The 25,639-nt window shown below is 46.8% G+C and overlaps 1 protein-coding gene across 31 annotated transcripts in view; it reads right to left on the bottom strand.

The window, feature by feature from the left end:
- Nucleotides 1-25,639, bottom strand: part of PRRC2B (proline rich coiled-coil 2B) — a 66,785-nt gene that overhangs the window by 12,056 nt on the left and 29,090 nt on the right. For 21 of the 31 annotated variants that reach the window (XR_003252929.1, XR_003252928.1, XR_003252931.1 and 18 more), the window contains 24 exons: nt 25,409-25,576; nt 24,202-24,379; nt 23,876-23,978; nt 22,786-22,858; nt 19,792-19,935; nt 18,826-19,067; nt 18,264-18,385; nt 17,651-17,793; nt 16,954-17,044; nt 16,350-16,542; nt 15,645-15,960; nt 14,778-14,971; nt 12,080-12,287; nt 10,920-11,139; nt 8,178-10,244; nt 6,513-6,712; nt 5,560-5,705; nt 4,329-4,500; nt 3,607-3,689; nt 2,729-2,920; nt 2,395-2,589; nt 1,866-1,952; nt 794-898; nt 74-266 (listed from right to left, as the gene is read on the bottom strand). Coding sequence is in view for 27 of the 31 variants with exons in the window: in XM_026062386.1 (XP_025918171.1) it covers nt 74-266; nt 794-898; nt 1,866-1,952; nt 2,395-2,589; nt 2,729-2,920; nt 3,607-3,689; nt 4,329-4,500; nt 5,560-5,705; nt 6,513-6,712; nt 8,178-10,244; nt 10,920-11,139; nt 12,080-12,287; nt 14,778-14,971; nt 15,645-15,960; nt 16,350-16,542; nt 16,954-17,044; nt 17,651-17,793; nt 18,264-18,385; nt 18,826-19,067; nt 19,792-19,935; nt 22,786-22,858; nt 23,876-23,978; nt 24,202-24,379; nt 25,409-25,523 (5,782 nt within the window). In the remaining 4 variants the exon portion in view is untranslated. Of the gene's footprint in view, nt 1-73; nt 289-793; nt 899-1,865; nt 1,953-2,394; nt 2,590-2,728; nt 2,921-3,606; nt 3,690-4,328; nt 4,501-5,559; nt 5,706-6,512; nt 6,713-8,177; nt 10,245-10,919; nt 11,140-12,079; nt 12,288-14,777; nt 14,972-15,644; nt 15,961-16,349; nt 16,543-16,953; nt 17,045-17,650; nt 17,794-18,263; nt 18,386-18,825; nt 19,068-19,791; nt 19,936-22,785; nt 22,859-23,875; nt 23,979-24,201; nt 24,380-25,408; nt 25,577-25,639 lie in introns of those variants that run through there. The other 10 variants (XM_026062404.1, XM_026062405.1, XM_026062408.1 and 7 more) reach the window with 7 other exon arrangements.

The raw sequence follows: 25,639 nt of genomic DNA, 5'->3' as shown, positions 1-25,639 counted from the left end.
AAGGAGGATTCACAGGAAAGAGCAGATGCACCAACCAGACAATGCAAATACTGCTGCTGCAGTTTGCAGGTACCTGGAATAGATGCAGAAGGTGCTACGGATGCCACAGGCATAGGAGGCATAGAAACACCGCCAAAAGAGCTGTAGCTGACACCGTTGGAAGCTCCGACACTGGAAGGAGGCTGGATGCCTGAGCCTGCACCTCCTGGAGAGTTCTGTTCTGGTAAACTAGGAGAGTTTTCCCAGGCCTTACGAGCAGACTCCATCTATGGAAATGAAGGGCAATAACTACAGACAGTTCAAATGGGGAGGAAAATACGGAGGCCTAGAGCTGCTCATCTGTAAACTGTCAGTTCAAATTCAACCTGGGCTAGTCACAGCTGAAAGCTGGCATGTCTCAGGTCAAGAGGTTTCACATCAATTCCCAATGGGTAAGCATCCATCACAAAAAACAATCACTTTTGGCATTTGCTGAGGCTTCCCCATCCTGGAACTGTCAGGCACAGCAAAGCACCTAGGATCACTGACCTGTCAGCACACCCAGCCACTGAGACAGTCACTATAGCAGGAAATCCTGCTGCACTCATTCTACAGTTATTGAGGACTTCACATCCAGGATAGATAAAACGCATCCCTTTCCACCCATTTTGAGTATCATACACTCGTAACTTTTACACAATCTAATTAAAGACTCAGCAAGTGCCTAACAAGTCCCTCTGGGAAGGATCTCTTCACCCTTTTTACTCTGGCCAAGCAGACAGCTAGCATTAAGCTCACATAACAGCTTACTTACCTTAAGAGTAAGGTCTGCGGTGGGGAAGGACATTGGGTTGAGGCCAATGCATCGCTGGAGGTGATGATCTCTTCGCAGAATGGGAATGGACTGCGTTAGCCCTGCCTGAAGGGAGATTGGTAAGCGGTGAATACTTTATAACTCTTACAAGAATTCCAAGAGATACCAAGGCTAACAGTCGCAGTAGGCAACTCTAGTAACTACATCTTAAAGGATTCGATCCTCTGTGGCACTGTAGGAGTTAAGTACCTAAGCATCAAACCATGATCAATTCCACTGTTGGGATAAATGAAGTTCTGGTGGCTTGCACTGACACCCCTTATGTCCTGTGAGTTACACCAGCCTCCACCTAAACATCAGTTTCACCCAGTAACTCCAGTTTGCAAAAATGTTTTCCCCCTTCCATACTTGGACTTTACACGAATTTCAGAGAATATCTGCACTTTCAAAGAGAAAGACCCCTTAAGACAAACCTCCAGAAAATCTAAAAGCCCAAGCCATTTCAAAAGCAGCTTTGTGAGTTTCTCACATCACTGTCCACAGCTGAGCTGCAAGCTGTGCTTTCAATGTGTATGCTCTTTTTTATACAATAATAAAACACCCAGATGGCTGAAACAAGCTGGAAACCTCCATAAGGGCCCAGCTAACAGGTCACAGCCCTCTGCTTTGCTGTGGCAGGTGAGACTTTCTGAGGATGCTGGCAGTTTGGGCCTGAAATGCCAGTATCTACATCACATCCATTCCAAGCACTGTCCTTTGGTTGTGCACCTCAGAGGAGACTGGTGAACTCAGGAGATCTGCTAAAACTCTTGCTTTACACAGGTCACTGAATGATAATGGAGTCACTATCTGTATCACTTCTGAGTTAATGCTCATTTTATCAAGGTGCCTCTGAGGCATAGATTTCCATTATGGATTTTAGCCATGTGTGATGCCTAGGCATTAAGTGTGAAGTCAACCGCAAAGAAATATGCTTGCTCTGTTTGGAAATGTCTGGGCTTTAACCAAGGAGAGATGCAGATGAATCAAGGCAGGAAAACAAACAAATATCCCAACCCCCCAAAAAACTTACGTTACTGGCCAAGGCATCCTGCAGTTTGGTGACAGGGTTAGCTGCAGTGCCAGAGGCAGAACCAGGTGGCAAACTGAAGTCAGAGTCCTGAAAAAAACACAATACATGCCATTCAAATCCAGGCCTGAGGGCCACCTACCAGCTTCTCATGGCTAATGACTCTAGCCTGAATCATGACACTAGAAACTAAAGATTGTACTCTGGTAAGCCTTGCTGGAAGAGGACAAGAAGATACTTCTCAGCATTCAGCAGCAGGCAACCCCCAGGGGGACACACAGGCTTACAAGGCTGTAATTTTGTCCTTTACTCTGTTACCACCCCAACTGGTCCTTCAGACAGTATTTCCAAGACAATAATACGTATCTGCCAAGACATCTTGAGTACCTGGTTTGTGTCAGTAATGAAATCCATAAGGCAAATCTACAGTGCACATGCTGGAAGCTTCCCCTAAATAATCCTGTCTCAAACTACCTTTCACATCTCGACAAGCTCAAATCACCAAGAAGATAAAATTAAATTCAATCCTCACTTTAGGATTTACTCCAAATTCAATGGGTGGCACAGGAAGTACAGAATCCACGTGAATTTCCACCCCATTAACAGGGGGAATATTCCCTTCCAGCCGTTCCGTTCCCTCCGAACCCTTTCTGTTTCTCAGGGAGCGTTCGTTGCCGATTGGTCCAGGCTTGTGTTCCTTGTTCTGTCCTGAGCCTTGATCTGAATCCTTAATAGGAAAGCAGAGAGGCTGAGACACAAAGACTGAATAACCCAATCTCTAGCCTTAAAAATGCTATCAAGAATAACAGAACCACTTCATAAGATCTCTCACTATGTGCTCTGGCTTGGCTGCAAATCCAGATTACCTTTTTATCAGATTGCTTCTGAACTTGCTCCTTCTGGCAGTCGGGCTTTGGGTCCACCAGGCCAGCCCCATTCATCTCCTCTGGTTTGAGGGTGCCATATGGAGAACTGCGCTGAGAGGAGGTAGCGGAGGATTCCCGAGACTCCGCGCTCAAGTCAATGCCACTATCCCCCTGGCTGCCTTTAAAACCCTGCTATGCAAAGCACGAAATGTGTTAAAGCCCCAGACTCCGACCCAGCTCCACAAAGAAGGAAAAAACCAGCAAGACAACGTCCCCTTTTTATCACTATCAGTTAACTGCAAAGAAGTTGGGCCTGACCTGCAGCACCCCTTGCCTGCTGCATTAGCTCTACGCAACTCTGAGACAGCCTAACCATTGTGCCAACCCCACTGTGGCTTTAGAATAAGGGAAAAGTGCCCCACATGGCAACTAGGCTGAGATTGCCAAACTCATTTCACTTATGACCCAAACCAGATTTGAACTCCGGTCTCCAGAGGTGAAGCATTCAGGGACCTTCTCTGCCCCCCTCCCCATGTCAAGGCTACAACTACATACTGTTCGCAGGCATGAGGCACAAACACGACCTACAGGATTCCACCATCCTGGACTACACTCTGTTCCCAGTTAGGAGCATAATCCTGGAGTAGCTCTGCAAGACAGTTACTCCAGATTTATACCCACATGTAAAAGCAAGCAGCATTTGGCCTTCTAGGTTAGAGCAGCATGAAGCTGAAATCAGAACTGCAGAGAGCCAGTTTAAAATTGCACAAGCAGAGCTGACAGAGTTGCTAAGCACAGTTGGAGCAATGAGAAGCATGAGCCACCTACGTTAATATTTTATACACAAATACCTGAATGGCAGATCAGGTGCCACTTACCTCAGTGGAACTAGATTCAGTACCATTAAAGGCATTTACAGGCTTGCTCCAGGAATCACTGCCAGGGGATTGAACGGAAAGGGCTGGAAGAGAAGAGAGGGCAGGGTTCAGATGCTTGAAACAAAATTGTGAACRCACCTTGTACACCATGCATAATACACATGATTCATTCTCCATTTAAAGACATGAGAGGGGATATTTTCACCACTTCAGAAAGCTAGTGCTTCCCCATCGGCTGAGAAATAATGCAGCACAGAGAAGACAGGGTGAGGAAAGGGAGGGTAGAAAGCAAGGAAGAGAGATTTCTTAGGGAACATGAAGACAATAGGAGAAAGAAAGAGCAGAGATAGAAAGAAGGAAGGCACTAACTATTCAGCGCTAGAGGATGAGAAAACAGAGGAAAGCAAAAATAAGAAAAAAGCTAAAGTAGACCTAGCAATGGGCCTAGAAGATGGCATTTAGGATCGTGATCTTAAAAAAAGGCTAGGAAATAGATTAGGAAAGTTACATGGTCAAAATGAGGAGGAGGAGGAGGAGGAGGAGGATTGAACAGTACTGCTTCCAGAGGCACAGTCCCAGATGTCTGCTAGCCCCCTTCCCATTTCCAGCATTAGACAAGGGAAGATTCTCTCCCCTTAAGCACAGACACCTCACCTTCCTGCACGCGCCAGAGAATTCCCCACCCATGTGAAACACTCTAGAGCAGATAGACCCGAACTTACCTGGGCTGTTGCTCTCCCAGATCTCTGTACCCAGGCTGTTTCCAGACACTGTTACATCATTTTGCTCCAAGCACATGCTGTTCTGCTTCTTAGCAAATCGAGGAGGAATGCGAGACTGAAGGACACGGGCCTTGGCTGGTGCCTGAGAGAGAAAAGGCACAGGCCATAAGACCTGCAGCTAAATTGGGTTAGCATGACCTGCTCCTGGCAAGCTGGATCCCTGGATTTCTAAATGCTGCCATGAGAAAAGCCCCCAACTCAAGTTACAGAACTGTATAGAGGAAAAGAAATCTGCTGCCCCTCACCCGTCTCCCTTTTTTTTTTAAAATGGGCCCTGTGACTATTGTAAAGTTCCCCCAATCTAATAGGAATGTGAAAAAAGCTGGCTTCAGCAGCAGAAGATTGGGGGCAGGGRGGAGGCAGAAAATGAGTGTAATCTTAAAGACACCAAGCAGCCAGGCTTTCATAACTTTGCTTGGGCGACTTGCTCTACCACCACAAGCCTTCCCTGTCAGGAAGCATTTCCCAGCAATGCTTTTCATTTGTGTTTAGTCCTCCATGTCTCATTACATCTCTTTTTATGCCAAAGTATTCTCTTATTCCTCCAGAATTTAGTCTTCTAGTACCTGTAGACAAATATCTTCATCCCCTCCTAAACATCATTTAACCAAGCTATGCACACAGTCTTAAATATTTTCTTGTAAATCAACTCCTTTATCCTATTACGAACACCACAAATTGTCAGAGCTTCCTCTAGTTCATTAGTTTCTTTCTGGTGAAATGCTCAGACACAAACATGACAAGGTCCTACAGGGAAGCTATCATCTCCTCTTCTAGCAATATGTCACTGACAGAGCAAGAGCATGGAGATGCTCCACTGCTCATTGCTGCCCCGTACCTCACCATCAACTACAGCCAGCCAGCAACAGGCCTAGCGTGCCAAATTGCTTCAGATGAGACATCACTTTAGAAAGCCTTCCCCAAACTCGCAATTAACACTTCCACTAGAAAACAAGCACACCAGTCAAACCTACTAACCATCCTTATCAGACTAACGGCCTCTGCCTATCAGAGCCACAACACGTTTCCTGCGCCTAATACAGGATCAGCCCTGCTTTGGCCAACTGCGTGTTCTTCTGTTCATCCAAGCACTTTTSGGGGCCTGTACTTTTCCCTGACTGCAGCCCAAACTGTAGGTAAGGCTAAGACTTTTATGCCTCCYACTCCTCACCTGAGCAGCTTGTTCTTTCTTCCTTCGTTCCTCTTCCAGCAAACGACGCTGCTTTTTAGTAAGAACCTCAATGAAGCCTTCACCTGCCATAGAGCCCACTTCATTCTCTTCTGCTGTGCTTGACACCCGATTATCAATGATGGCACCTGAACAAAGTGTATATGGGAAAAAAAAATGTGTATGTGTGCCTCCATATAAAGCTTTATAACTGTATTATTTTAAAGAGTGTATTCCAAATAGGATCCATGCTACAGACAAACAAGTTCAGCCAGCAGCTCGGCAGCTAAGCTCTGAAAGCCTCCAGGGCTTTGCTCTCCTCTAAGAGCGTGCGCCAGCTGGGAGAGCTCGGGAACATAAGCCATGTGGCAGCTCGGGTAACTTCAGGTGTGTTATCAGTGGAAACAAAATTCAAACCTTTCCAAACATCAGCAAGGACAAAACAGACATAGGCACTTTCGAAAACACATCCATCACCTTTGAATGCAAAACTTCAAATGGCAAAAAACAGGGTCAGGGCCTAATGCAAGAAGGAGATGGTTTCAGAGGTACTTTTTTCTTGCCTCCCAGMCATGAACTCAGGCTACAATTCCCCAGTTTGGATGCTCTTTCAACTTCTCTTCCACTACATAAGATATTTTGGACTTGAGACTTAACATCTTAGACAGAAACACAGAATAACCTCATTTCTCCCTAACACCAAATTTTCTACAGAAAAAGTATTAGAGAGACTGCTTTGTCAGATCTGGCTCAAAGCTTGGGTTTTAAATTTTAAACTGCCTTTGCCTGACATTGTATTTTCCCTACTTAGCTGCAATAGAATTCTCTTGTTTGTATAAGTAAATAGAAAATAATCTAATTTGATATTTAAAGTTACACTGGATTAAATCAGCCTGGCTCAAGGTCAGCCACAACATGTTATCCCTTTAAGGAAACAAATGAAATGAGACACTCACTTCCATAATTCAGTTCAAACTGTGATAAGGCTTCCCCCTTTTCGCTTGTTCTCTGGGCAGTGGATTTGGGCTCCTTCTCCGGCTTTTTACCTGGCCCCTCAGCAGTCTCGGTGTTAGCATGGGAGGCCCTATCTAGGCTGTAAATGGAGTGGCTGCTCCCACCGCTGGTGTTGCCAAGGCCCCCTCCTTCTTCCGGAGATCTGCGAGGGAAGAGAAAGGAATTAGATTTGCTGCTAGAAGATGAGTAGAAGTAGTAAAAGGAAAACAAATGGGTTATATTCTCCTTGCCAGGTTTCTAATCGCACCTCTTCCTTCCCCAGCCTCTACTCAACTGAAGCAGACATTAATTCTGAGCACACAGCCCATTACAAGGATGTCTCTGGGAAAGTAGAACGGGAACAGAACAATACCTGTAGTCATGAGTCAAACAACATGCTTCCCCCACCACAAAGCTAATACCCTAGCTTCTCCCCACAGGGAAGGCTCAGTGCTTTCATATCAGTGTCTTCTACCCTCCTACAACACTGCTTTCATAGCTCCCCTGCTCCTCTTTACAATGAGCATACATTCCCTGGCATGTATCAGGTGAGGGGAAGGGAGATGGAGAGAGTCTGAAAAACACTGAGACAAAAAAATTCTTTTTCCGTCCCGTTTCTCTTAGCAATTTTTTCCCCCTTTGACCATCATCCACACATCATCTCCCAGGGTTCAACTCACAAAATAAGAGGCACAATGAAAGGAAAAAATGCCTCCCCCTTCCCTCASTTTCCTTTTCCCCAGCACGCATCTTTCCAGATAGTCAGCTCTCCTCTCCTTTATTCACATATAAACTACTGTCAACTACTACGTCCAGGAATTGGGGGAGAAGAGTCACAAGAGGACAGAAAACAATGAACAAACTGTCTACACATCAGTGCTTTAAACCCAATACAATGTATCCACACAACACTATCTCCTGTACCTGTTAAAGGAAAAGGGTAACAAGGGAGYTGTCAAACTGACCCAGGACCAAGGTCCAGCTAAGCCAGTGTCCGTTCTCTAGTGTCAGCAAACATCAGATTCCTCACAAGATGTTGCAAGGAAATACCTAATCCCTTGTGTCGAAACAATCCTAAAATACTCACAGGAGAAACTCCTCCCGCCAGCCTAGGAACTCACAGCACTGCTTTCCATTCATCACCAGACTCCACTAACACCTAAGAAAATACTTGTTCAGGCATAGCTAGCACTGGCAATGTCACACATTGCTCCCATGTCTCAACCACACTACTGGAAATCCAGGTAAGTGATGCTCAACCTGCACAAGTCAAATCAACTCATCCCAGGGAATCCCAACCTTCACTCCTGTACTCTGCCACACTTCATCAGGGACCCACAGGAGACCTGTCTTGGCAGGAAACTAGGGTAAAGAAGGGCATTAGTTCAGAGGCAGCACATGCCATGCCTACGCTGTGTCATTAACAGGCATAGGCTTGGACTTCCAGCATGGAAGTAAAAGCATCATGAAACCCTTGAACACCACAAGGTTGGTAAACGATGCTGGAAATCACCTGTGCTAGATGGGAAGAAGCACAGCCAATAGCTCCCACCACAACCCAGCCCACGACCTCCACTCCCCCAATATCCGCATACCATAGATATCTGTACATCAGAATGCAGCTTTACCTCTTGCTTTTCATCAGTGTCCCATTCTGCTGGCTCTCGTATCGGGAAGCTGCTCCCACACCAGTCCTGACAGACTGCTCCACAAACCCTGCTGGCTCAGCCTTGCGGCTCTGCCTGTCCACAAGTGGCCTTTGGCTTGAAAAACTTCTCTTTGCTAGCTCCCTCTTCTCTCCCAAGCTGCCACTCCCAAGGCCACCCTCTAGCTGGCCTTCGCTCTCTGAAACGCCATCTCGCCTCTCCCGCCGCTCGCTGAAATCACTGCTTTCAGATGCCGTCTCCCACTCCTCGTTGGCATGGTCCGACGAGTTCTGGTAGGACAGCTCAGGAGACCGTCTGCCTGAAATGCTGCTCTTCTCCGCAGTGGTCAGCTTGGGTCTTCCAGGCCACTGGCTCGGCAGCAGGTTGGGGCCTCCTTCCTCAGGGTTCCACTGGCCAACGGATTCCCTCTCTTGCCTGAGGCGCCTGAATCGGGGAGGCTTGTCCTGGCGGGGGGGACGCCGCCTCCTGAATGGTCTGTTCTCTATATTCTCCTGATCTGCTGAGTAATCTTCCTGGAAAAAGTGCCTTTTGTCATCCAGATGACTGTCCTCAAAAACCCGGCTTGAGAAGGAATCTGAGTGTTTGTAAGAATCTTGGATGTAGTCCCTGTCAGACTGCTGCCTGCTCCCAAAAGTGTCCGATGGAGAGGTGTGGCTGTACTCCTGCCACCCAGCTCCCCCACTCCTGCCTTGCCACTGAGTGGGCTCCTTACCCATGAAACCCCTTCGACCGTAGCCAGAGTTGCTCAGTCTTGGCGGCAATGATCTTCCAAAAGCTCTTGGGGCCCTCATCTTAGGGTCAAGGCTAGCGTGATCATCTGAATAGATTTTGTTGGACCTCCACGACTCTTTGAAGTCTCCCTTTTTCAGATCGCTCTCCTCCCTGTCCAGCACAGAGCCTTCATTGCTGTTTTCTGAGCCCCTCTGCCGGCGACGCTTGGGGAGCTCCTCATATTCTGACCCTTCGCTGTGTGTCTCGCTTGCTATCCGGCGCCTGGGCTTGCCTCTAGGGAAGTCCTCTGGCTGGTTGAACTCCCGAAGCCCTCGCCCTCGGCTACTCCGCTGGTTGTTATAGACTCCCCTACTGCCCACAACAGTGCCGCGGCCCCTGAAAGTGAACTCTCTGAAGCCTCTCCCTCGCCCACGCCCTTGACCTCTCCCACCAAAGGCTTGCTCCTCATCAATGAAGATCCAGTTGTTTCTTTTGGGGGGAGGGAGATCATTTGACTCTCTGGATAGTTTGTTCTCCCAGGTTCTTTCCCGTTTCTCTTCCTCCTCCTCTTCCTCTTCTTCCTCTTGGGATTTCTCAGCCTCTCGGGCAAGGCTGGCTTTRGAAGAACCTTTGTCATCCAGCAGATAACGCGTGGAGTTCAGTAAGGCTGCGGAACTGTCTGACTCATTTTCCACTTTATGAACAGGCACCTTTTCCTTTGGTGGGCGTGAGGTATCGTCTCCCTCCAGCTTAACCTTCTCCATCTCCTTCTCCTTCTCCTCTACCTTGAGGGCTTTCAGGACTGGTTTTTTAATTGGGCCTGATCGCCGTGTCCTGCCCATTTGCTCCTGATGTTGACCACTGGTGTTCCGGTTCTCAGGAGCCCACTCTGCCGTCTCTCCAGCAGGTTGTTTGGTGTTAGCGCCTTCTTTCTTCCACGGGTCAGCACTGAATGACTGCTCATCCCTGGGCACTTCTTCAGCAACCTCTGCTGCAGTCTCTGAAGGTTTCTGGTGGTGGCTGATGTCCCAGCCATTATATTCAGGCTTCTTCTCTGCTTGGATAAAGTCAGGCTCCAGGGGCGAACACCTTAAGTTTGCATGGCGGTTGCTAGGAGGACATGTTTCCTGCACATTCTCCTGATGCTGAAACAAAAGGTCTTGGCCTATCCTCTGAGAAGACAGGCAGCTGTCGAAGTCTGCTTGGGCCTTCTTGTCAAAAGCATTCAAGTACTCCTCCCCTCTCTCCTCAAAGAGATCTCGCTGGGTGCTCAGGCCCTCTGGCCTTCCAGGAGGGGCAGAGTAAGAACTCTCATTCCTGAGAAGGAACCAACCAAACAAAAGAAAAAGTCAGCAAGTGCAAAGCAGAGCATGTCTCCAAGGGCCCAGGCTRGGTGCAAGAGGTGGAAACAAATAAATAAAGCAGATTTTGTTCTAAATAATGAGACAATGAGTCTATAAATATGTGACAGGCAGATCTGCTGTGGCCCCATGCCGTACTGCCTGGTTTGTCAAGTCAATGGGCGAAAAAGAAAGCAGTTCCCATGAAGGGCAGCAAATCACAAGAAATAAAGGGAGACTGAGCCTCCAGCATATATGGAGATTCAAAAACAAGGAGCTGGATTCAGAAAGTCCCCAAGAATTAAGAGACTTAAACTAGAAATCCTGAGAATTTTTGACTCTCCATTTTCAGTGGAGTCTGTCTGGGTAGATGATAACTGCCTGCCTCTACTGAGCAGGCAGCCCTACAAGACTCTGGGCTGGTCAATCTGGACTGGCATCAGAAAGAAAAGCTCTGACTGGCTCAGTCTGTAAGCATCTCCACAACATAAACATTCAATAGCATAAGGGTGTTACCATATCAGTATCTTTGCCTGTTCAGAGGAGTCTTTTGGGTCAACCCCAAACCTGCTCTTAGTAGGAGATAATTTCCTATCACAGTGCAACTTTTCATCACAGCATGTGTGTGAGGACAGGAGAGTTTTGCACTCACCTGGTGTGCAGCCCCTCCAGGGTTATGTTCTCAGCCTGTTTTTGATGTGACAGGGAGTACCCTTTGCTCTGCAGAGATGTGTAGCTTTCCTGGCCCCACACTGGCACAGGGTCCATGGGAGCAGCTTTTCTTTCCGCCTGCCCTGCCTGACAGTTCTGATCTTCAGACCGACAGCTGCTTCCCCCGATGGAGTCCTGCTGAATCAGGGGCTTCATAATTCCTGATCATAAGAGAGTTCATGCCATTAATGCTAGAATCTTATTGCCAAGAAGAATTAACAGTCTACAGCTAGCTGGACTCCCCTTCCTTCCAGGACAGCAGGTGACTGCAGCCATGGAAGCCTTTCTGTAGAGAAGAGCCTATGCTTAGGAAGTACACCTGGAATGATACAGAAGGTGAAGCAGCTTTCAGAGCCCAGTCTGCACACAACCCTACACACCATCACTGGCTTGGAAGCAAGCAAGTGCATGAAAACTAACCACAAACTCAAGGGGATGCTTCATACATCCTGCTGTTTACATTCACATCTCTGAAGATCAGTAACAAGGTAAGAGAGCACTAGGATCACAGACCTCAGGGACTAACGGGCTTCTCTATCACATTTCTTGAAGGAGGCCTACTAAGATTTCACAAGACTACACTCACTTCCAACCTGATCCTTCTCCTCTAAGGGGCAAGATCTACCTATTACCTTTACGCCTCCAAAGCTACTCTAGAAGAAAATCCCCCATGGCACTGCAGGGGATGGGCAGGTAGGTGTCCTCCCTCTCAGCCACTTTTGTCCCCTCACTAGCCCTCATCACATGGACTGACTCTTTGTAATCCCCCAGAAGATCAATCACAGCCAGCCTGGATAAGAAGCCTGGGCAGAGGTAAGGTGACTGAAGCACAGCAAGGTAGGACAGTCTTCATCACCTCAACAGCCCAAATCCCCACCTCCTCACTGGCCATAACAGCCATTCCTGATCAGAAATGACAATAAAGAGACCAATCTTCAGGGCTTCCAGCCCTGGGCACTTGCAGAACCTCAAAGATCGTAATGYGCTCTTTGCATTCTACAGCCTGGAAAACCAAATTTCAAAGTCTTGGGTTGCAGTAACCTTTCAGATGTTGGACCAAGTCAGCAGTCATGATAAAGGGAAACACTGAAAACCCCTTACCTGAAGGGTGAAGGGCTGAAGGGTAGAAATCCACAGGGGTGCGACCCTGGGCCATGCGAGGGTCCATATAAGAGGGCATCATCATCCAGCGAGGATCAAAACCAAGCATCTGGGGGTGCGGTGGGTAGAATGTCCGCTGGGGATGGGAATGGGATGGGGGAGGATAGACTTGCTGCTGCTGCCAGTGCTGCATCTTATACAACTGCTCCTGCAGGGAAGAAGGATGAGCCATTTGACAAGAACTGTCACAGCGCCAGGAATCACACTTGCAAACTGGCCAGCCCAAGAAAAACACAGTTAATGTGTTAGAGGCTCAAAAAACAAGTAAGAGGAGCAGGTAGACAGAGAAGGGCAAGTCACTACCAACTGGGAATGCAGCAATTGTTATTTTTTAAATACCCAGGACATGGTAAACACAGCCAGGATGTCACGCCATTGTGCACCAAACTACATGGCTGAACACAAAGGATCAGCTTCAAGATGGGAGCCCACATTTTCCCCACACTTCAATGAGATGTAGGACAGTTTCCTGTCAAACGCGATTTACTAATTGGAACTAAATACTTTAGAAGATGTTGTCCTTTGGAGAAAATGCAATTATAAGGTGTGCATATATATTAGTTCTACTCATGTTAGCCAGACACATTAGATAAGAACATCCTAAATTCAGTTAAGAAAACAATTAATATTTTATACTATTTCCTGTGCATCCTCCAGAGACAAGGAGCAACCCAAGGGTGTCAGTCCATCTCCCAAATGGCCAGTTTACCTTCCTTTAGCAGGGGACTGTCATGGATATTAATCTGATCTGACATTTAACCTTTGCCAAAGGTCCAAGAAGAACCTATATGTGAAAGGAGTTTTATGTACTGGAGAAAGCTTTCAAAAGGTAAACAGCTCCAATTAACATGAAATACATCTATTTACCTGTCAAGCTTGCCTCCATTCTTTTCTTACTAAGCTTACAACAGTGTCAGATACTATAACTGTTTATAAAAAAGCCAATTCCCTACTGCAAAGCAAGAAACAAAGCCTTAAATCTGAACTTGACACATCATTATAGCAAGAGAGAAACTCATCAGATAACTCAGATATAATCTTTGCATTTATCTAGTGCTCTAGGATCTTGGAGAAAATATTTCATTTATGCCACTAACACTATTTTTATTTTGTTCTTTGAATGGAACCATCGCTACCAAAGTAGCAATGTGAACCAGCCAAAATACAAATTACCTCATACATACTAATGACACAAACGATAAGAGAAAATAAAGTGAAAATTTCATGTTCTTCCAGTAGCAATGACCTGAGGTATTACTAGCCTGACAGCAAAGACGTCCAATTATTTTTCATTTCAGAGCATCTCTTTTATAAAGTAACATTAGCAACATTTGCTGCTGTACCTTTGAATCATGAGAATGTCTGAGAATGTCAACTGCCCAGTAACAAGCACAGGGGAACAGCTATAAAAGAGCAATTACTAAGCTCCCAAGCAGAAGCCAAATGTGGTCTCTTCGCTAAGGTTTGCAGCAGCGTTGATTATATCACATTTCAAGTGTTTCTTCTATAAAGAATGTCAATTAATGTTGTATTATCTCAAGCCTGGATATTCTGCCCCTTGGCTTCACTCTGCTGCTCCAAGGAGGCTCACTGCAGCTGGAAGAAGAGCTGGACAATATGTACAACAACATATAAAGGATTATAAAGCTGGATGAAATATAAGATGTACAAAACAGTCCAGGCTGGTCTCTCCCCAAAGGAGAGTTTGCAGTGAAACAGAAACGAAACACCTAAAGGCTAAACATATTTAAAGTGCAAAGAGAATAATGCTTTGAAAGAGCCTCACAGAAAAAAGGGTTGTGTAGAAGATGAGAGCAGATGTGAAGAACCACCTCTCTACAAAGGAGGTAGGTAAGAAGTGTGCCACTTCACACACCTCATGTTCAGCTCAGCAGCAAGAGTCCAACCACCTGCCAACCTAAGCACAGTTTGCCCTTGGCAGGCGAACGGCTGCCCATGCTAACAGGGTTAGAACACAGCAAGTGCAAAGCCATATGGAAGCAGTTGATCCCAGAAGGGTTTCAGCCCGCAGTCTCCTTTCCCTTTGCCTCTATATTCAACACCCTGCTACTGCAAGTGCCAAAGAGCAGCAGCTCCCATACTGCACAGGGGAGTAGGCACAGATGTTCACCAGGGTCACTGCCAGCCAAGGGTGTTAAGACACTGCTGGATCAGGCCTACTGTAAGTAACAAGGTACCCACTGCTGCACTTCTGACTTTGGATGTGGGAAGGGGAACGTCCCCAGCTCCCCCTACATACACATTTGTTTGCAAACCAGAGCTCTGCTACAAATCACATAGTCCTAAGAGGATGTCACGTTGTCAGCAGACACAGAGATAAGCATGCCAGACCAGTCAACATTTCCGACATCTTCTACTTTTCTACCAGGCAAGCAGCAAACCTGGCCTGCCCACATCTCTCCTCAGCCCCAGAAAGCCCTAAGCACAGCAGCTCCAGCATAGGAGCTCATCTGTGCTCAACAGTACTGAAAAAGGCTGGGAGGGGAGAAACTCCCATTTGTTACCTCCCAGCCCGAAGAAGGCTGGTTAGTTGGTGCTGATTGTGTTGGGAGCTGGGCAAATGTSACTGTTTGGTGAGGGTCCGAGGGAAGAAGGGAGGGAATGTCACACTTCTTACCTGCTGCTGTTGCTGCTGCTGCCTCTGGAATCGGGGGGGAAGAGACTTCTGGTATTTGTTGAATTCCTGTGCTGGGGAGGGAGCTTCTCTAAGCTCCTCCTCACTGCTGCTTTGAGCTGCTGCTGTTGCTGGGGCAGGAGTCTCTTCTTCCAGGTAACCGACAGAAACATCCTGTGCGTGAAACTCTGGGGTTGCTGGAGAGAAGAAAATAAACCTTGATGAGCTCTGCTCATTACAGTGCTTGTGCGCGCACCACCACAGCACTGATCACACAAGACTGTGAGCATGTCCTGACTGCGTTACACAGCTGAACTCTGTGTGTGAGGTGCTATATATGACTGTAACAATCTCCTGGAATTGCCTTGACAGTTCTAAAAAGCTTTTCATCTTTGTTTTCGTGGTAAATTCCAATTCCCCTCTGCTATCAACCTTCTGCTTAAGCACTGGGGGAAAAAGTCCGCTTCCCCCTGTGACTCCTTAAATATGCCAGCACTTAATGATAATGGATTTATTGCACTGTGAGCAGGAGCACTTTCTTAATAGCACCATCCAACCCCAAGAAGATCAAGAGGCCGGTTCCAACAACATCTCCACAAGCACAGCCGCTTGAACGCGGATAAGGAAGCCACAGAAGTTTGCACTTGTTTTAACAGGATATGGGGGGAGGGGGCAGGGGAAAACAAACCACCGCTAACCTTCATCACCAATCCAAAACACCCTGTAGAAAACGGGAAGGAGCTAATCTCTCAAATGCAACTCAAGCACCCTCCAGCTGCTCCCTCCCAGCAACTCCACCACAGCTCTAAGAGATCATCACACCAATAAGAAAGCAGCTTTTACAAGATGAGGTGAGCACTGTTTCTGTACCTCTACGGAAAACATGGCCATTCTCTTGCACAGTATTCTTCTCTGTGCTTGGGGGCCTCAGATCTTCATTCTCTGTATGTTTCTGGGTCTCTCCACTCTTCTGAGCCAGTTTGCATTTCTGATCAAGTTGCTTCAGCTTCGCAGCGCAGGCTGCCAGACGCTCCTCCCTGGCTCGCCGCTCTTCTTCCTCTCGTCGCCTCCTGGCTCGTTCAACAGCCTCCGAAATCTCAGAGTGCACAAACTTCTGTCTTAGTGGCACCTTTTCATCTTTATCTTCAAGGGACTGCTGTCTGAGAATGCTTCCCAGCGTGGGCTTCTGCCAAAGGAGAAACGTTACCCAGTAAGCATGATCCAAACAACTCCTGCATCTTAAGCTTTGCTCTGCTAAGAAAATCCCCTCCTGCCTTCTTCCCCTCCATCCTCATGCACACAAGCCCTCCTTTCAGTGGGGAGTTATTTCTATTTGGTTGAAGATCTCCTTTTGCTAACTCTTTGACAACCCCACTATTCTGGACTGGCTTCAATTCCCTCTCTCAAGTGGGAGTGCTGTGCAGGTGGATTTCTCTCCAGCTGGATATAAACAACAATTGAGTAATTCATCATTAGCCCATTCTCGGTGAAATAACAGCCCAGGCTCTTAAGGACAGTGATGTGTCACCTCCAGCAGCCCAGCAGAACGAGCCCACCCACATGAGTTCAACCTACCTGGTATTCAGATGCAGAGCTCCAGCCATTCAGCTTCCTTGGAGGCTGCTGTGATTCCTGCACCTTCCGGACTGGCCGGGACAAGCCAACTGAGTCGCCCCAGTTCTTTCCTTCCTCCAAGGTGTGTTTGACATCTGTACTGTCTGCAGAGCTCAGGGACAACTGTCGCTGCCTTCTGGGATCCCAGCTGTTCCTGCCATATAAACAGCTTTGCTTTATGTTTGCAACTTGCCTCAACAAGCATTTGCAGCTTTATTCATCAAGTGGCAAAGGCAACTGACTGTAACAGAAACAGGATCCAAAATAAAAAATACCAACCCAAGTCATGGGCTTTTTCCTCCCAAGGTGCTTAAGGATTAGCAAGGCCATTGTACAGAAGGATAAAGTGAGATCCAGAGAGGAGAGCAGGAAAAAACCCTGGCACCCAGCTCCAAGATCAATGCACATCACAGAAACCCACTCAAAAGAGTGCAGGTGGAATCAATAACGTCACACTATGAGTCAGAGCGGTCAAGCCTCAACATTTAGAACAAAACTTTAAAAGGTCCTAGTAAATTTTACATTTATTAAAACAACTGTTGGTGAGAATACAGCCATTTCTTACCACTTCTGTCGTCCATCTTTAAGAGCTTCTTCTTCTTCTTCATCTTCACTAAACTTCAGCTTCTCAGAGTAATCCACTTCATCATGAATGCCTGAATGGCAGGATTAGAGAAAGGATATAGAGYGGAAAAAAACAGGCCCTGCCTTATCCTGACAAGCCGCCTGCCTCCTCCGGCACTAAAGTAGACACTATTTGGAAAACTGAATGCCCAGCACAGCACCAGCTCAGGTACTGGAAATGATGTGGATGGTGGGGACCCACACTGCTGACCAGCTAGGCTGATCCCAAAAGAGGAGTAGCAAAAAATCTGGGATTGGAGGCTGCAAATGAGAGGAGACAGCCAGCAAGCAAGACCACATATACCTGGATTCTGAATGCCATGACTGAGAAGGTGTGACTAACTCCTTCCCAGCAGCCATACTGCTATCTTCCTGCTGATTGGTGTTTTCAGCTTTTAGGAATCTTCAGATCCAGTTCCTTGAGTACAGCGTGGTGGAAGGATCAGAAGGATCCATTGTGTCATCATTTACACCAACAGCAACTTCACAACTGCACAGACAACTCCCCTCCTCCTTTTTTGGACAGGGGAACAGACCCACCAGCATATCTTGACTATTTTGGGCTGCAGGGAGGAACAACTGCCCTTCACTTCCTAAGCTGTTGCTGCTGCCTGCAGTTAGAGGTGGAGGTACTTTACCTGCCCATCCGTCATCCGCGTCAGTGTCAAGTTCATCCAGCCCCTTCAGGTTCTCTGCGTTGATAATGGTGGGTCGGGGTGCTCTCTCTCCTAGCTGCCGAACTGGACGCGTTGGGCGAGACAGACCAAGCCTGTTCTCTTTTCTACAAGGAGACAAAAAGAAATGTTTAGAAACAGCAAGTAACAATAAATTTAAAAAAAAAAGCAACACAGAGCTGAGTTCAACAATGAATCAGTCCTTTTCTACCATGTGCTTATATACATGGTCTCCAAGTATCTGCCCCATCCAGCAAAGCTCCTCTCCCATCTACCTGGTACCCACTTTTGGGGGCTTACAGATCAGAGCTGCTATCATTACAGTCTAGGATCACACACAACTCCCCCTCGCATCTGCCTGCTCTTCAGACACACAATGCTTACAGTCCTGCAACATTTCAGATGCTGCAGTAGTAGGTGCAAAGCGCTGATCCTTTGGCTGAAACCAGGCCTCCTCTGTGGCTGGTCTATAGCTTCACCCACAGGACTGGATCCTTTGCCCAGGTTCTTACACAGTGTAAAGCTTATGTCTCACCCTGAACCTGCCTCTCAAGAGGGACAGTCACAGCAGTCTTACCCATCCTGCTCATTCATCTGGTATTGTCTAAAAGGGACCCGGGGCTCAAGCCGAAGCTGAGGAACAGGGAAAGACCCGCGGTCCAGCGATGCAGGGGTCTCAGATGGCTGTTGTGGACACATCTGGAACACAGCAGAGCAGAATAGCCTGTTTTTTTCTCTTCGCCATAGAAAGACATAACCAGATTAGGTTACAACATAGCCACAGTAGTTGTGGTCGCGCAAAGGTAAGGCGAACATTTCACGTCTGCCTGGCTAACAGACCATATGCTAATGGTTACCCTCTCCAGCTCTAGAGGGAAACCAGCAACTTTCCCTCGGGCTGAGCAAGGCCATGGCTATTTCATTTCTCCTTGGAGCATATTAGTGTTGCATAATTCGAGTAAGAAAGGGTAAAGCGCAACAGGGGAAACTAAAAACAGATCAAGGAAAGGATCCCTGAGCTAGTCTTGGGAAATAACTGAGGGAAGAATCTGGAAATCGCCTATCTCAGCCGACTTTCTCAACTCACGCTCACATTACAAGCAAGGACATTACACAGTTGTGGGGACAGGGCAACTTACAAAAGCAGGTAGCATGTCATGGTATGTAGGTGGTTGGTACACGTTTCCCATGAACTGCGAAGCCCCTTTACGGATAGGCTGAGCTGGGCGGAGAGACGGCTCCTTCAAATCGCTGGCATTCACTGAGGAGGGGGCTCCGTCTCCAGTGCTAGAGGTCTTGCTGCCCAGCTCAGCAGGGGAGGCGGTCAGAGATGTGGCAGAGGTTATATTCCTCCCACCGCCCTCCCTCCAACTGGTGACATCTGGAAAGGAGGTAGTACATATGTTAGCATTTGCTAATGCAGACGGTCACTTAGCCAGAAAATCTCCAAGTTCAAATGACTTTGGTCAGGCCCTAATTAAACTGAGAATATGGAAATACATCAGGGACCAAGGAAAACTTCCAAATGCATTTTCTTTCCCAAGAGACTAGCAGCATCAGCTGTTACTAAGCAATTACCGCACCGGTGGCATCCCTACTTGTCGACAGGCCGAAATTCCAACCGACAACAACTCTGCGACCCATCTCCACAGTACTCACCCTGCAGAATTAAGGGTAATCTAAACCACGCACAAACACTCAACTAGAAGCCACCTCACACCACTCACCCCTTTCCTTTGTGCCCCTCCCCTTCCCCGGGGGAAGGGCCTGCTTTCCAGCATCACCAGATTAACTCGCAGAACACTGTAAACCCTCTCCCCTCCTGCACGCAACATTTTTTTAATGAAACAATACAGTAGACGGCAGTCCATATTTAGCTGTCTGGACTACAGAACTCAGGCAGTAAACACCAGTGGTACGTAAGAATCTGCAGTCATTTGCTAAGCAACTCAGGACACAAAGGCTCATAAAAAGAGAGAATGTAAATGTGGGGATGGAATATCTTGACACTACTGCAGACTGGCTAGCCCTTCCCCCTGCCCAAAACATGATTTATAAAGGGTTATGAGCTGAGGTAAGGACCAAAGATGCAATCATTCACTTACTCTGGGGGCGGAGGCTTGGTCCTGGCCCATACGACGGATCTAAGGCGCCCTTTTCTTTGCCAACCTTGTCCTGCTCGCCAGCTGCTTTCAGCGTCGGAAATTCCTCGGGAGAGAAGGATAACAGTCGGCTTGAGGCCCTTGAACCTGTCAAAGAAATAAGTGTGGGGCTTGGAGAAGATCTTTCCACTGTTTCAATTCCATCGTGAGATCAGCCTGGAAACGTGCTTCCTGAAAATCTGGGCCTCCAGCATATTCAAACCTGAATTACTATCGTATCAGCTCACGGCGAAACATTCCAAGACACTGTCACCAACACGACAACACATGTCCTCACCAAATACTCCCACACTCTTAGCTGAGGATCTTCATTTAAATTCTCATGTTCAACAAAGTCACAGAACGAACTTTCTCAGCTTCCAATTATTTCTGTACAGTATGAAATTCAGACTGAAGCAAGGATACAAATTCTATAAGATCACTTTATAAATGATATCCTGCTATCAAGTGTTTGACATTTCTATTCAGGCTCTTTTTGCTCAGATCTCACTCCACTGGGGGATTCTGTTGTTAAGATTTCTGGGAATATACTCCGTGAAAGACCACAGATAAGCATTGAGTGCTATATACTACACCCCACTATCCTCACTGCCTTCAGCATTTTTAAGGTACAGATCCCTGGCCAGATCTGGCCAGGTTCATTTCTTGTCTTTAGCGATTGTCTTGCTGAGTCATCAGCCACCCTAGAATGACAGCTTTTTGTTTGTTAAAAAGATCTCGCAGTGACTGGAAAACAGAATATAGCAATAATTCTCCCAGATCTATCAGCAAGATAATGTTGAATAAAAGGAAATTGCTAGCACTATTGCACCGCTCAACATTAAAACACAAATGCTTGCTTTAAAAACTGCTTTTTGGTGTTACTTGTCTAACGCTCCTTTTAAAAGGAACATTTCAGAATTATCACGTTACAAATATCAGCGATTACTGAAGATCTGACAAAAAAAAATAATTTCATCTATTTTTACCCATTCTTGCCTTGAAGAGTCAAGAAGAACTGGCTTCTTTAGTAATTTTCATTTTCGGGAACTTGAAGATAACATCTCCATAACATCCTGTCTATAACATCTACAAATATCTTGGACAGATGAGAAAACTAAGAAGGACAGTTCTCACACACTGCACAGCTCAGATATTTAATATGCCACAGTTCTGAATTCTCCTGCATTACTCTGTTGAACTAGAATGGCAAYGAGAATATCAATGGCATTCAAGTGTCTTCCAGGGAAGACTTTCCCCCCCATCCCTCACAGATAAAAAAAAAGTTATCTTTTCCCCTTAAGATAATGCTGCACAATAGAATGATTGTTAATGTGCAGGCACTAACAACTTGCACTCCACAACCCTAGGCTTCATCACACTGAAAAAAATGTGGTGCATCTTTTTTTCCTCAAAACGTTCCTTATATGCAGGAAACAGGCACGGAGCAGCTCATAGCTAATTTACTAGATCACACGACTTCAGGATATTCCCTCCATAGATGTTTTAACAGAAATGACACCTAAATGAACAAAAAGCAGAAGACTTTTGCCTTTGTCAATAACACTAGAAACTGTTCTACCAGCCTGAAAGGAAAAGCAATTGTTCAATGCCACTGTAGAAGAGGTGTGAGCATGGCAGGGCCTAAGTAGCCCTCTCAGTCAGATTTCAGATGCTTCTATGATTCAATTACCTTCTAATTAAGCTGCTCTTAGCCACATACGCAACTCTTTTCTTGGGTTGAGACCTCTATATTGATAAGAGTGTGACCTAGAATGAGTTTTCAGAAAATTTTTAACACTGTTAGAGGATCAGATTTGAAACTGACTGTACAGGAGGCCCATATAGCAAGTCTCAAAAAAGTATCAATTAACCAAGTGAGAGAGACTCTTTGCACTGGCCGCCAGCTTCAGGCGATCACAAGTTTCTGCTTTGACATTTAGCCTTTGAGAAACATCCTCTCATTAAGGAACTCATTTAATTTAGGATAAGCTTGTCCCCTGCATTTCTGCATTCTGCAGCTGTCTCAGTTCTTTGAAATCTCTCTACAGTTTCACTTAATGACCTAGTGGTTCCAGGTCTGTTCGCATTAGGACAGTGGAACTGAGCTGTTACTCYCACTGCAGTTTAAATGACAGAACTCACTGCAGCTAGAAACTACCCCCTGTGTAGAAACGGATGCACCCAAAGACAACTAAAAACCCCAATTTATGTTAACATTGCTCCAGGATCCTCTGTCAAGCAGAAGCCATTAGCAACACAGTGAGTCAGTAAGACTTAAGGCCTCAGCCAAGGTGTAAACAAGTGGATTCTGCAGCATCTTCAATGCCATTTCCACCCACTGACATTGTAACACCCTTGGCCCAAGGATGCTGTGTAAAGCCTCCCTGGATATTATTGTTACAGCCTCACTTTTGACCACCTCTTTAAGTTAAGCTCCCCATGCCACTAGCCATGGAAGCGGCCACATCTCCAGTCTCTCTCATGTGCTCCCATCTCCTTCCTTCTCTTCTCCTAAACCAGTCCCTCCCCTCCTCCACTCTGTTTTCAGCACCTCTTTACACACTGTTGAAGGCTGAGGGAAGCTGCTTATGAGGGGACAAACATTTCCCTTCTCCTTCAAAGCCTTCAGCTCCCAGAACTCCCTGCTTCCCTGCTGCTCCCAAGCCAAGTGCATGAACCATTCCGGTTTGGGGTGATGGGGCACATTCTGTTCAACCTGCGTCTTGCACTGACAGACTTAAACTGAAGCTGTTGCATTCCTCCAGCCAACACACTACACAGATGCAAAAAAGGCTCGGTATTCTCTATGCCTCACCGCACTGTAACCAAGACAGCCACGTCCCATTCTGCACCAGTCGAGACAGGGAGGCCAGGAGAAATGGAGTCCACCCCCTCTCATGCCTGTCTAGGAGAACCAGGCACATACCCAGCTCCATTTCTGTTTATCATACTCACCACCTTCTTGTCCTGCTGGCTTTCCATTCAGCTGTGCCCATGACTTTGGTCCACCTGGCACTGAATTTGTACTCTGAAAACAAAACAAAACAGCAAAAAAACCCCCCCAACAACCCATAGATCAGTGAACTTTCATGACTGTTCCTCATTTCCTGGATGGTATCTACCAGGCTTCAGACCGCTAGGTCACCCAGATGTCACTGGATACCACAGGTCTCCCCAGCTTCCTGCTGAGACTGAAGCCAACTGCTCCCCACTCCAGTGCAATATATATGCTACATGGGAAATCCTCCTCTTCTCTGCCCTGCCTCTGATCTCTCCTCCTCTCACCACCTTCACCAACTACTTCCTCAAACCATTTCTCTTGCTTTCCTCCCTTTAATAAAGCCTTCCCTTTGTTCTGCCACATTTTCCCAAATGGTCCCTCTCAATCTTCTAGATTTCTTCCATACTACACTCAGCTTGAAGCTACCCTACTTTCTCATGCATGAAACACTCTTCTCTTCAGAAGATAACTCCTGTCCTGATTTCCCTGAATCTCAAGGGAATTTTTTAGTTAAAAGTGTGAAGTCAGCAGCACACAGGGGCCAGGTCCCTGCACTCTCTGGGGAAGCTTTCTTACTTGCCAGTAGTTTTTTCAGGTCCTGACACTGGCTACTTCTCCCACATGACCAGATCTCTTCTTATCAAGTCTCATCAGGCCTTTGGCTGGGAGCAAGAGCCGGATCTGTTGTCACCAAGCGACACTTGAATTAGACCCAAAATAAAATAGTTTACAAGTGCTAACCAGCCATCCCGCATTCCAGCCATTCTTTCTAGATTGAAGCTACACTTTCCCCATAGGCCTGAAAGGTACAGAGGAAACGTGCACAGAATTATGCTCTAACTGCAGTACAGCATTCCTGGGGCATAGTGACTTGGAGTCAAGACACTCTATTGCAAAAAGAATTGATTATACAGGAGCTGTTCTGTGAATTATAATCTGCCAATTCTTACTTGCACAGGGCAATACTGACAATTAAAGGAAACCCTCAGGCTGCCTGGGCACAGGGGAAACAGGGTGGCAGTCACGGAGACTGCTTGCACCTACCTCCTGACTGATTGACTGTGTCGGCTTCTGTAAATTGGAGACAGATTTCTGCAAACCCTGCTGCGGCAGCGACTCCTGCAGCTGTGCAGCCGTCACACTGGAACTAGAAAGAGACAGCAGAGGTGAGATCAAAGGGGAAGGGAGGCAAGACGAGAGACAAACAACTCTGGCAATATAGCATTTGCTAAAAGATCCGGCTAACACATTAGCTCAGCACTCGCTCGGACAAGAGAGAACAATTGATCCCTGTAAGGTCCAAGACGTAGCCCAGCAGTACACAACTGCTGTTGCTTTCCTGACAAAACTCAAAGAGCAGCTCTGCCTACCTCTTTTGGTCTGGCTGATCCTGCTTGTTTGCCCATCCTGTACCGTCCTTGGGTACTATAATGATGTTGGGGTCGTTTCCTTTGTTCTCAGACTTCAAGCTAGGCAAGTTTGCAGGAGGTGGCATGCGCCGGGCAGCAGCAACTTTCCCAAGACTCTGTAAGCCATGTCTAGGAATAACTAGAGAGAAACGAACAAGGCAAGTCACAGAGGGCTAGATCCTGCTGGCTAAGTAACCTCAATCAGCATACCGTGGCTGGATACAATCCCAACAGAACTGTACAATAAGCAGTGCCACTACTGCTACTCATGACACAGAGTCGACATATAGATCGTTACTTGCAGGACAACTGCAAAGCAGCCGTCTCTCTTGCAGCAGCCAGCTGACAGGCAGCCTCCCACAACAGTGGGGAGGGAGATTTGGGCCAAGGACACAGAGGCAAAAATTCTCCCTAACTGAAAATACCCAGAGTCTTTAACTACCTGTGCAGATACTTCTCTTCCATTTTACAAAGTAGAATCACCATCTCCCTTTCACAGCTGGGGAACGTGGCAATCCAAACTCACATGCTGGGAGATGGACTGGAAACATAACCCAGGAGTCCTGAATTCTAGGCCCTCCATCTTGAGCCACCAGATCACATTCACTAAGCTGGTATTTTCTTCTGTCTTCTACTCCCATACCAATCCAGAGCCAGTCCAGACAATCTGTTTTCATTTTCTAATCCCATCATCTGCTTCTGGGAATGTCTCTACTGCAGACTAACCCAGGCTCTCCCCCAGAGGTTTCCAGTCCTTGACTCTCACCTACACACAAGGTCTGACTAACACTTAAGGTACTTCACAGTCAGCTTAACTGCCCAGGCTTGGTATAGCCTATGGCCCTAAGGAGACTTTCATTCAAGTCTGCAGCTGGCCCGCTTGGCAGCAAGGACACAGGCTAAACCATAGGGCCAACCGTTCCCCAGTGCTTTGCCAAAATTCTTCCATGTTTCGACAATAACAGCAGCTCAGCAGCACAAAGAAGCACGGACACTTCCCTTCAAGTCCTAATGTCATATAGGGCTGGATGCAGCACCAGTAACACACAGCTCTGCAACTCAGCTGCTTCCCACTGGACATGCTACCCACAGGGCCAACAACCCAAACTAGCTCTGCGACAACAGTCTTAGAAGAACCCCAAAGGAGCTTTCCCCAGACATTCCTTACCTGTAGTTCTGATAGCTTCTATTGACTTTCCTTTATACTTATCAAACAGGCTGAGAGTCGAGTACTTGCTTTTCCCATCCTTTCCCTTGGTTATTTGCCCCAAACGATCGGACATTGCGATGAAATGTCATCTAGTAAGGAAATTTCTCTGCGCCGCTCCCGATCTGCCTTTTAATGAAAGAGAACCAGGGAAATGCCATCAGATTATTTAGCTTTGAATAAGTGGAGAGT

The sequence above is a fragment of the Apteryx rowi genome, unplaced genomic scaffold, assembly GCF_003343035.1.
Source record: "Apteryx rowi isolate R43461 unplaced genomic scaffold, aptRow1 scaffold_19, whole genome shotgun sequence".
NCBI lineage: Eukaryota > Metazoa > Chordata > Aves > Apterygiformes > Apterygidae > Apteryx > Apteryx rowi.
The sequence above is the reverse complement of the archived record's forward strand: the minus strand, read 5'-3'. Positions and strand labels throughout refer to the sequence as shown.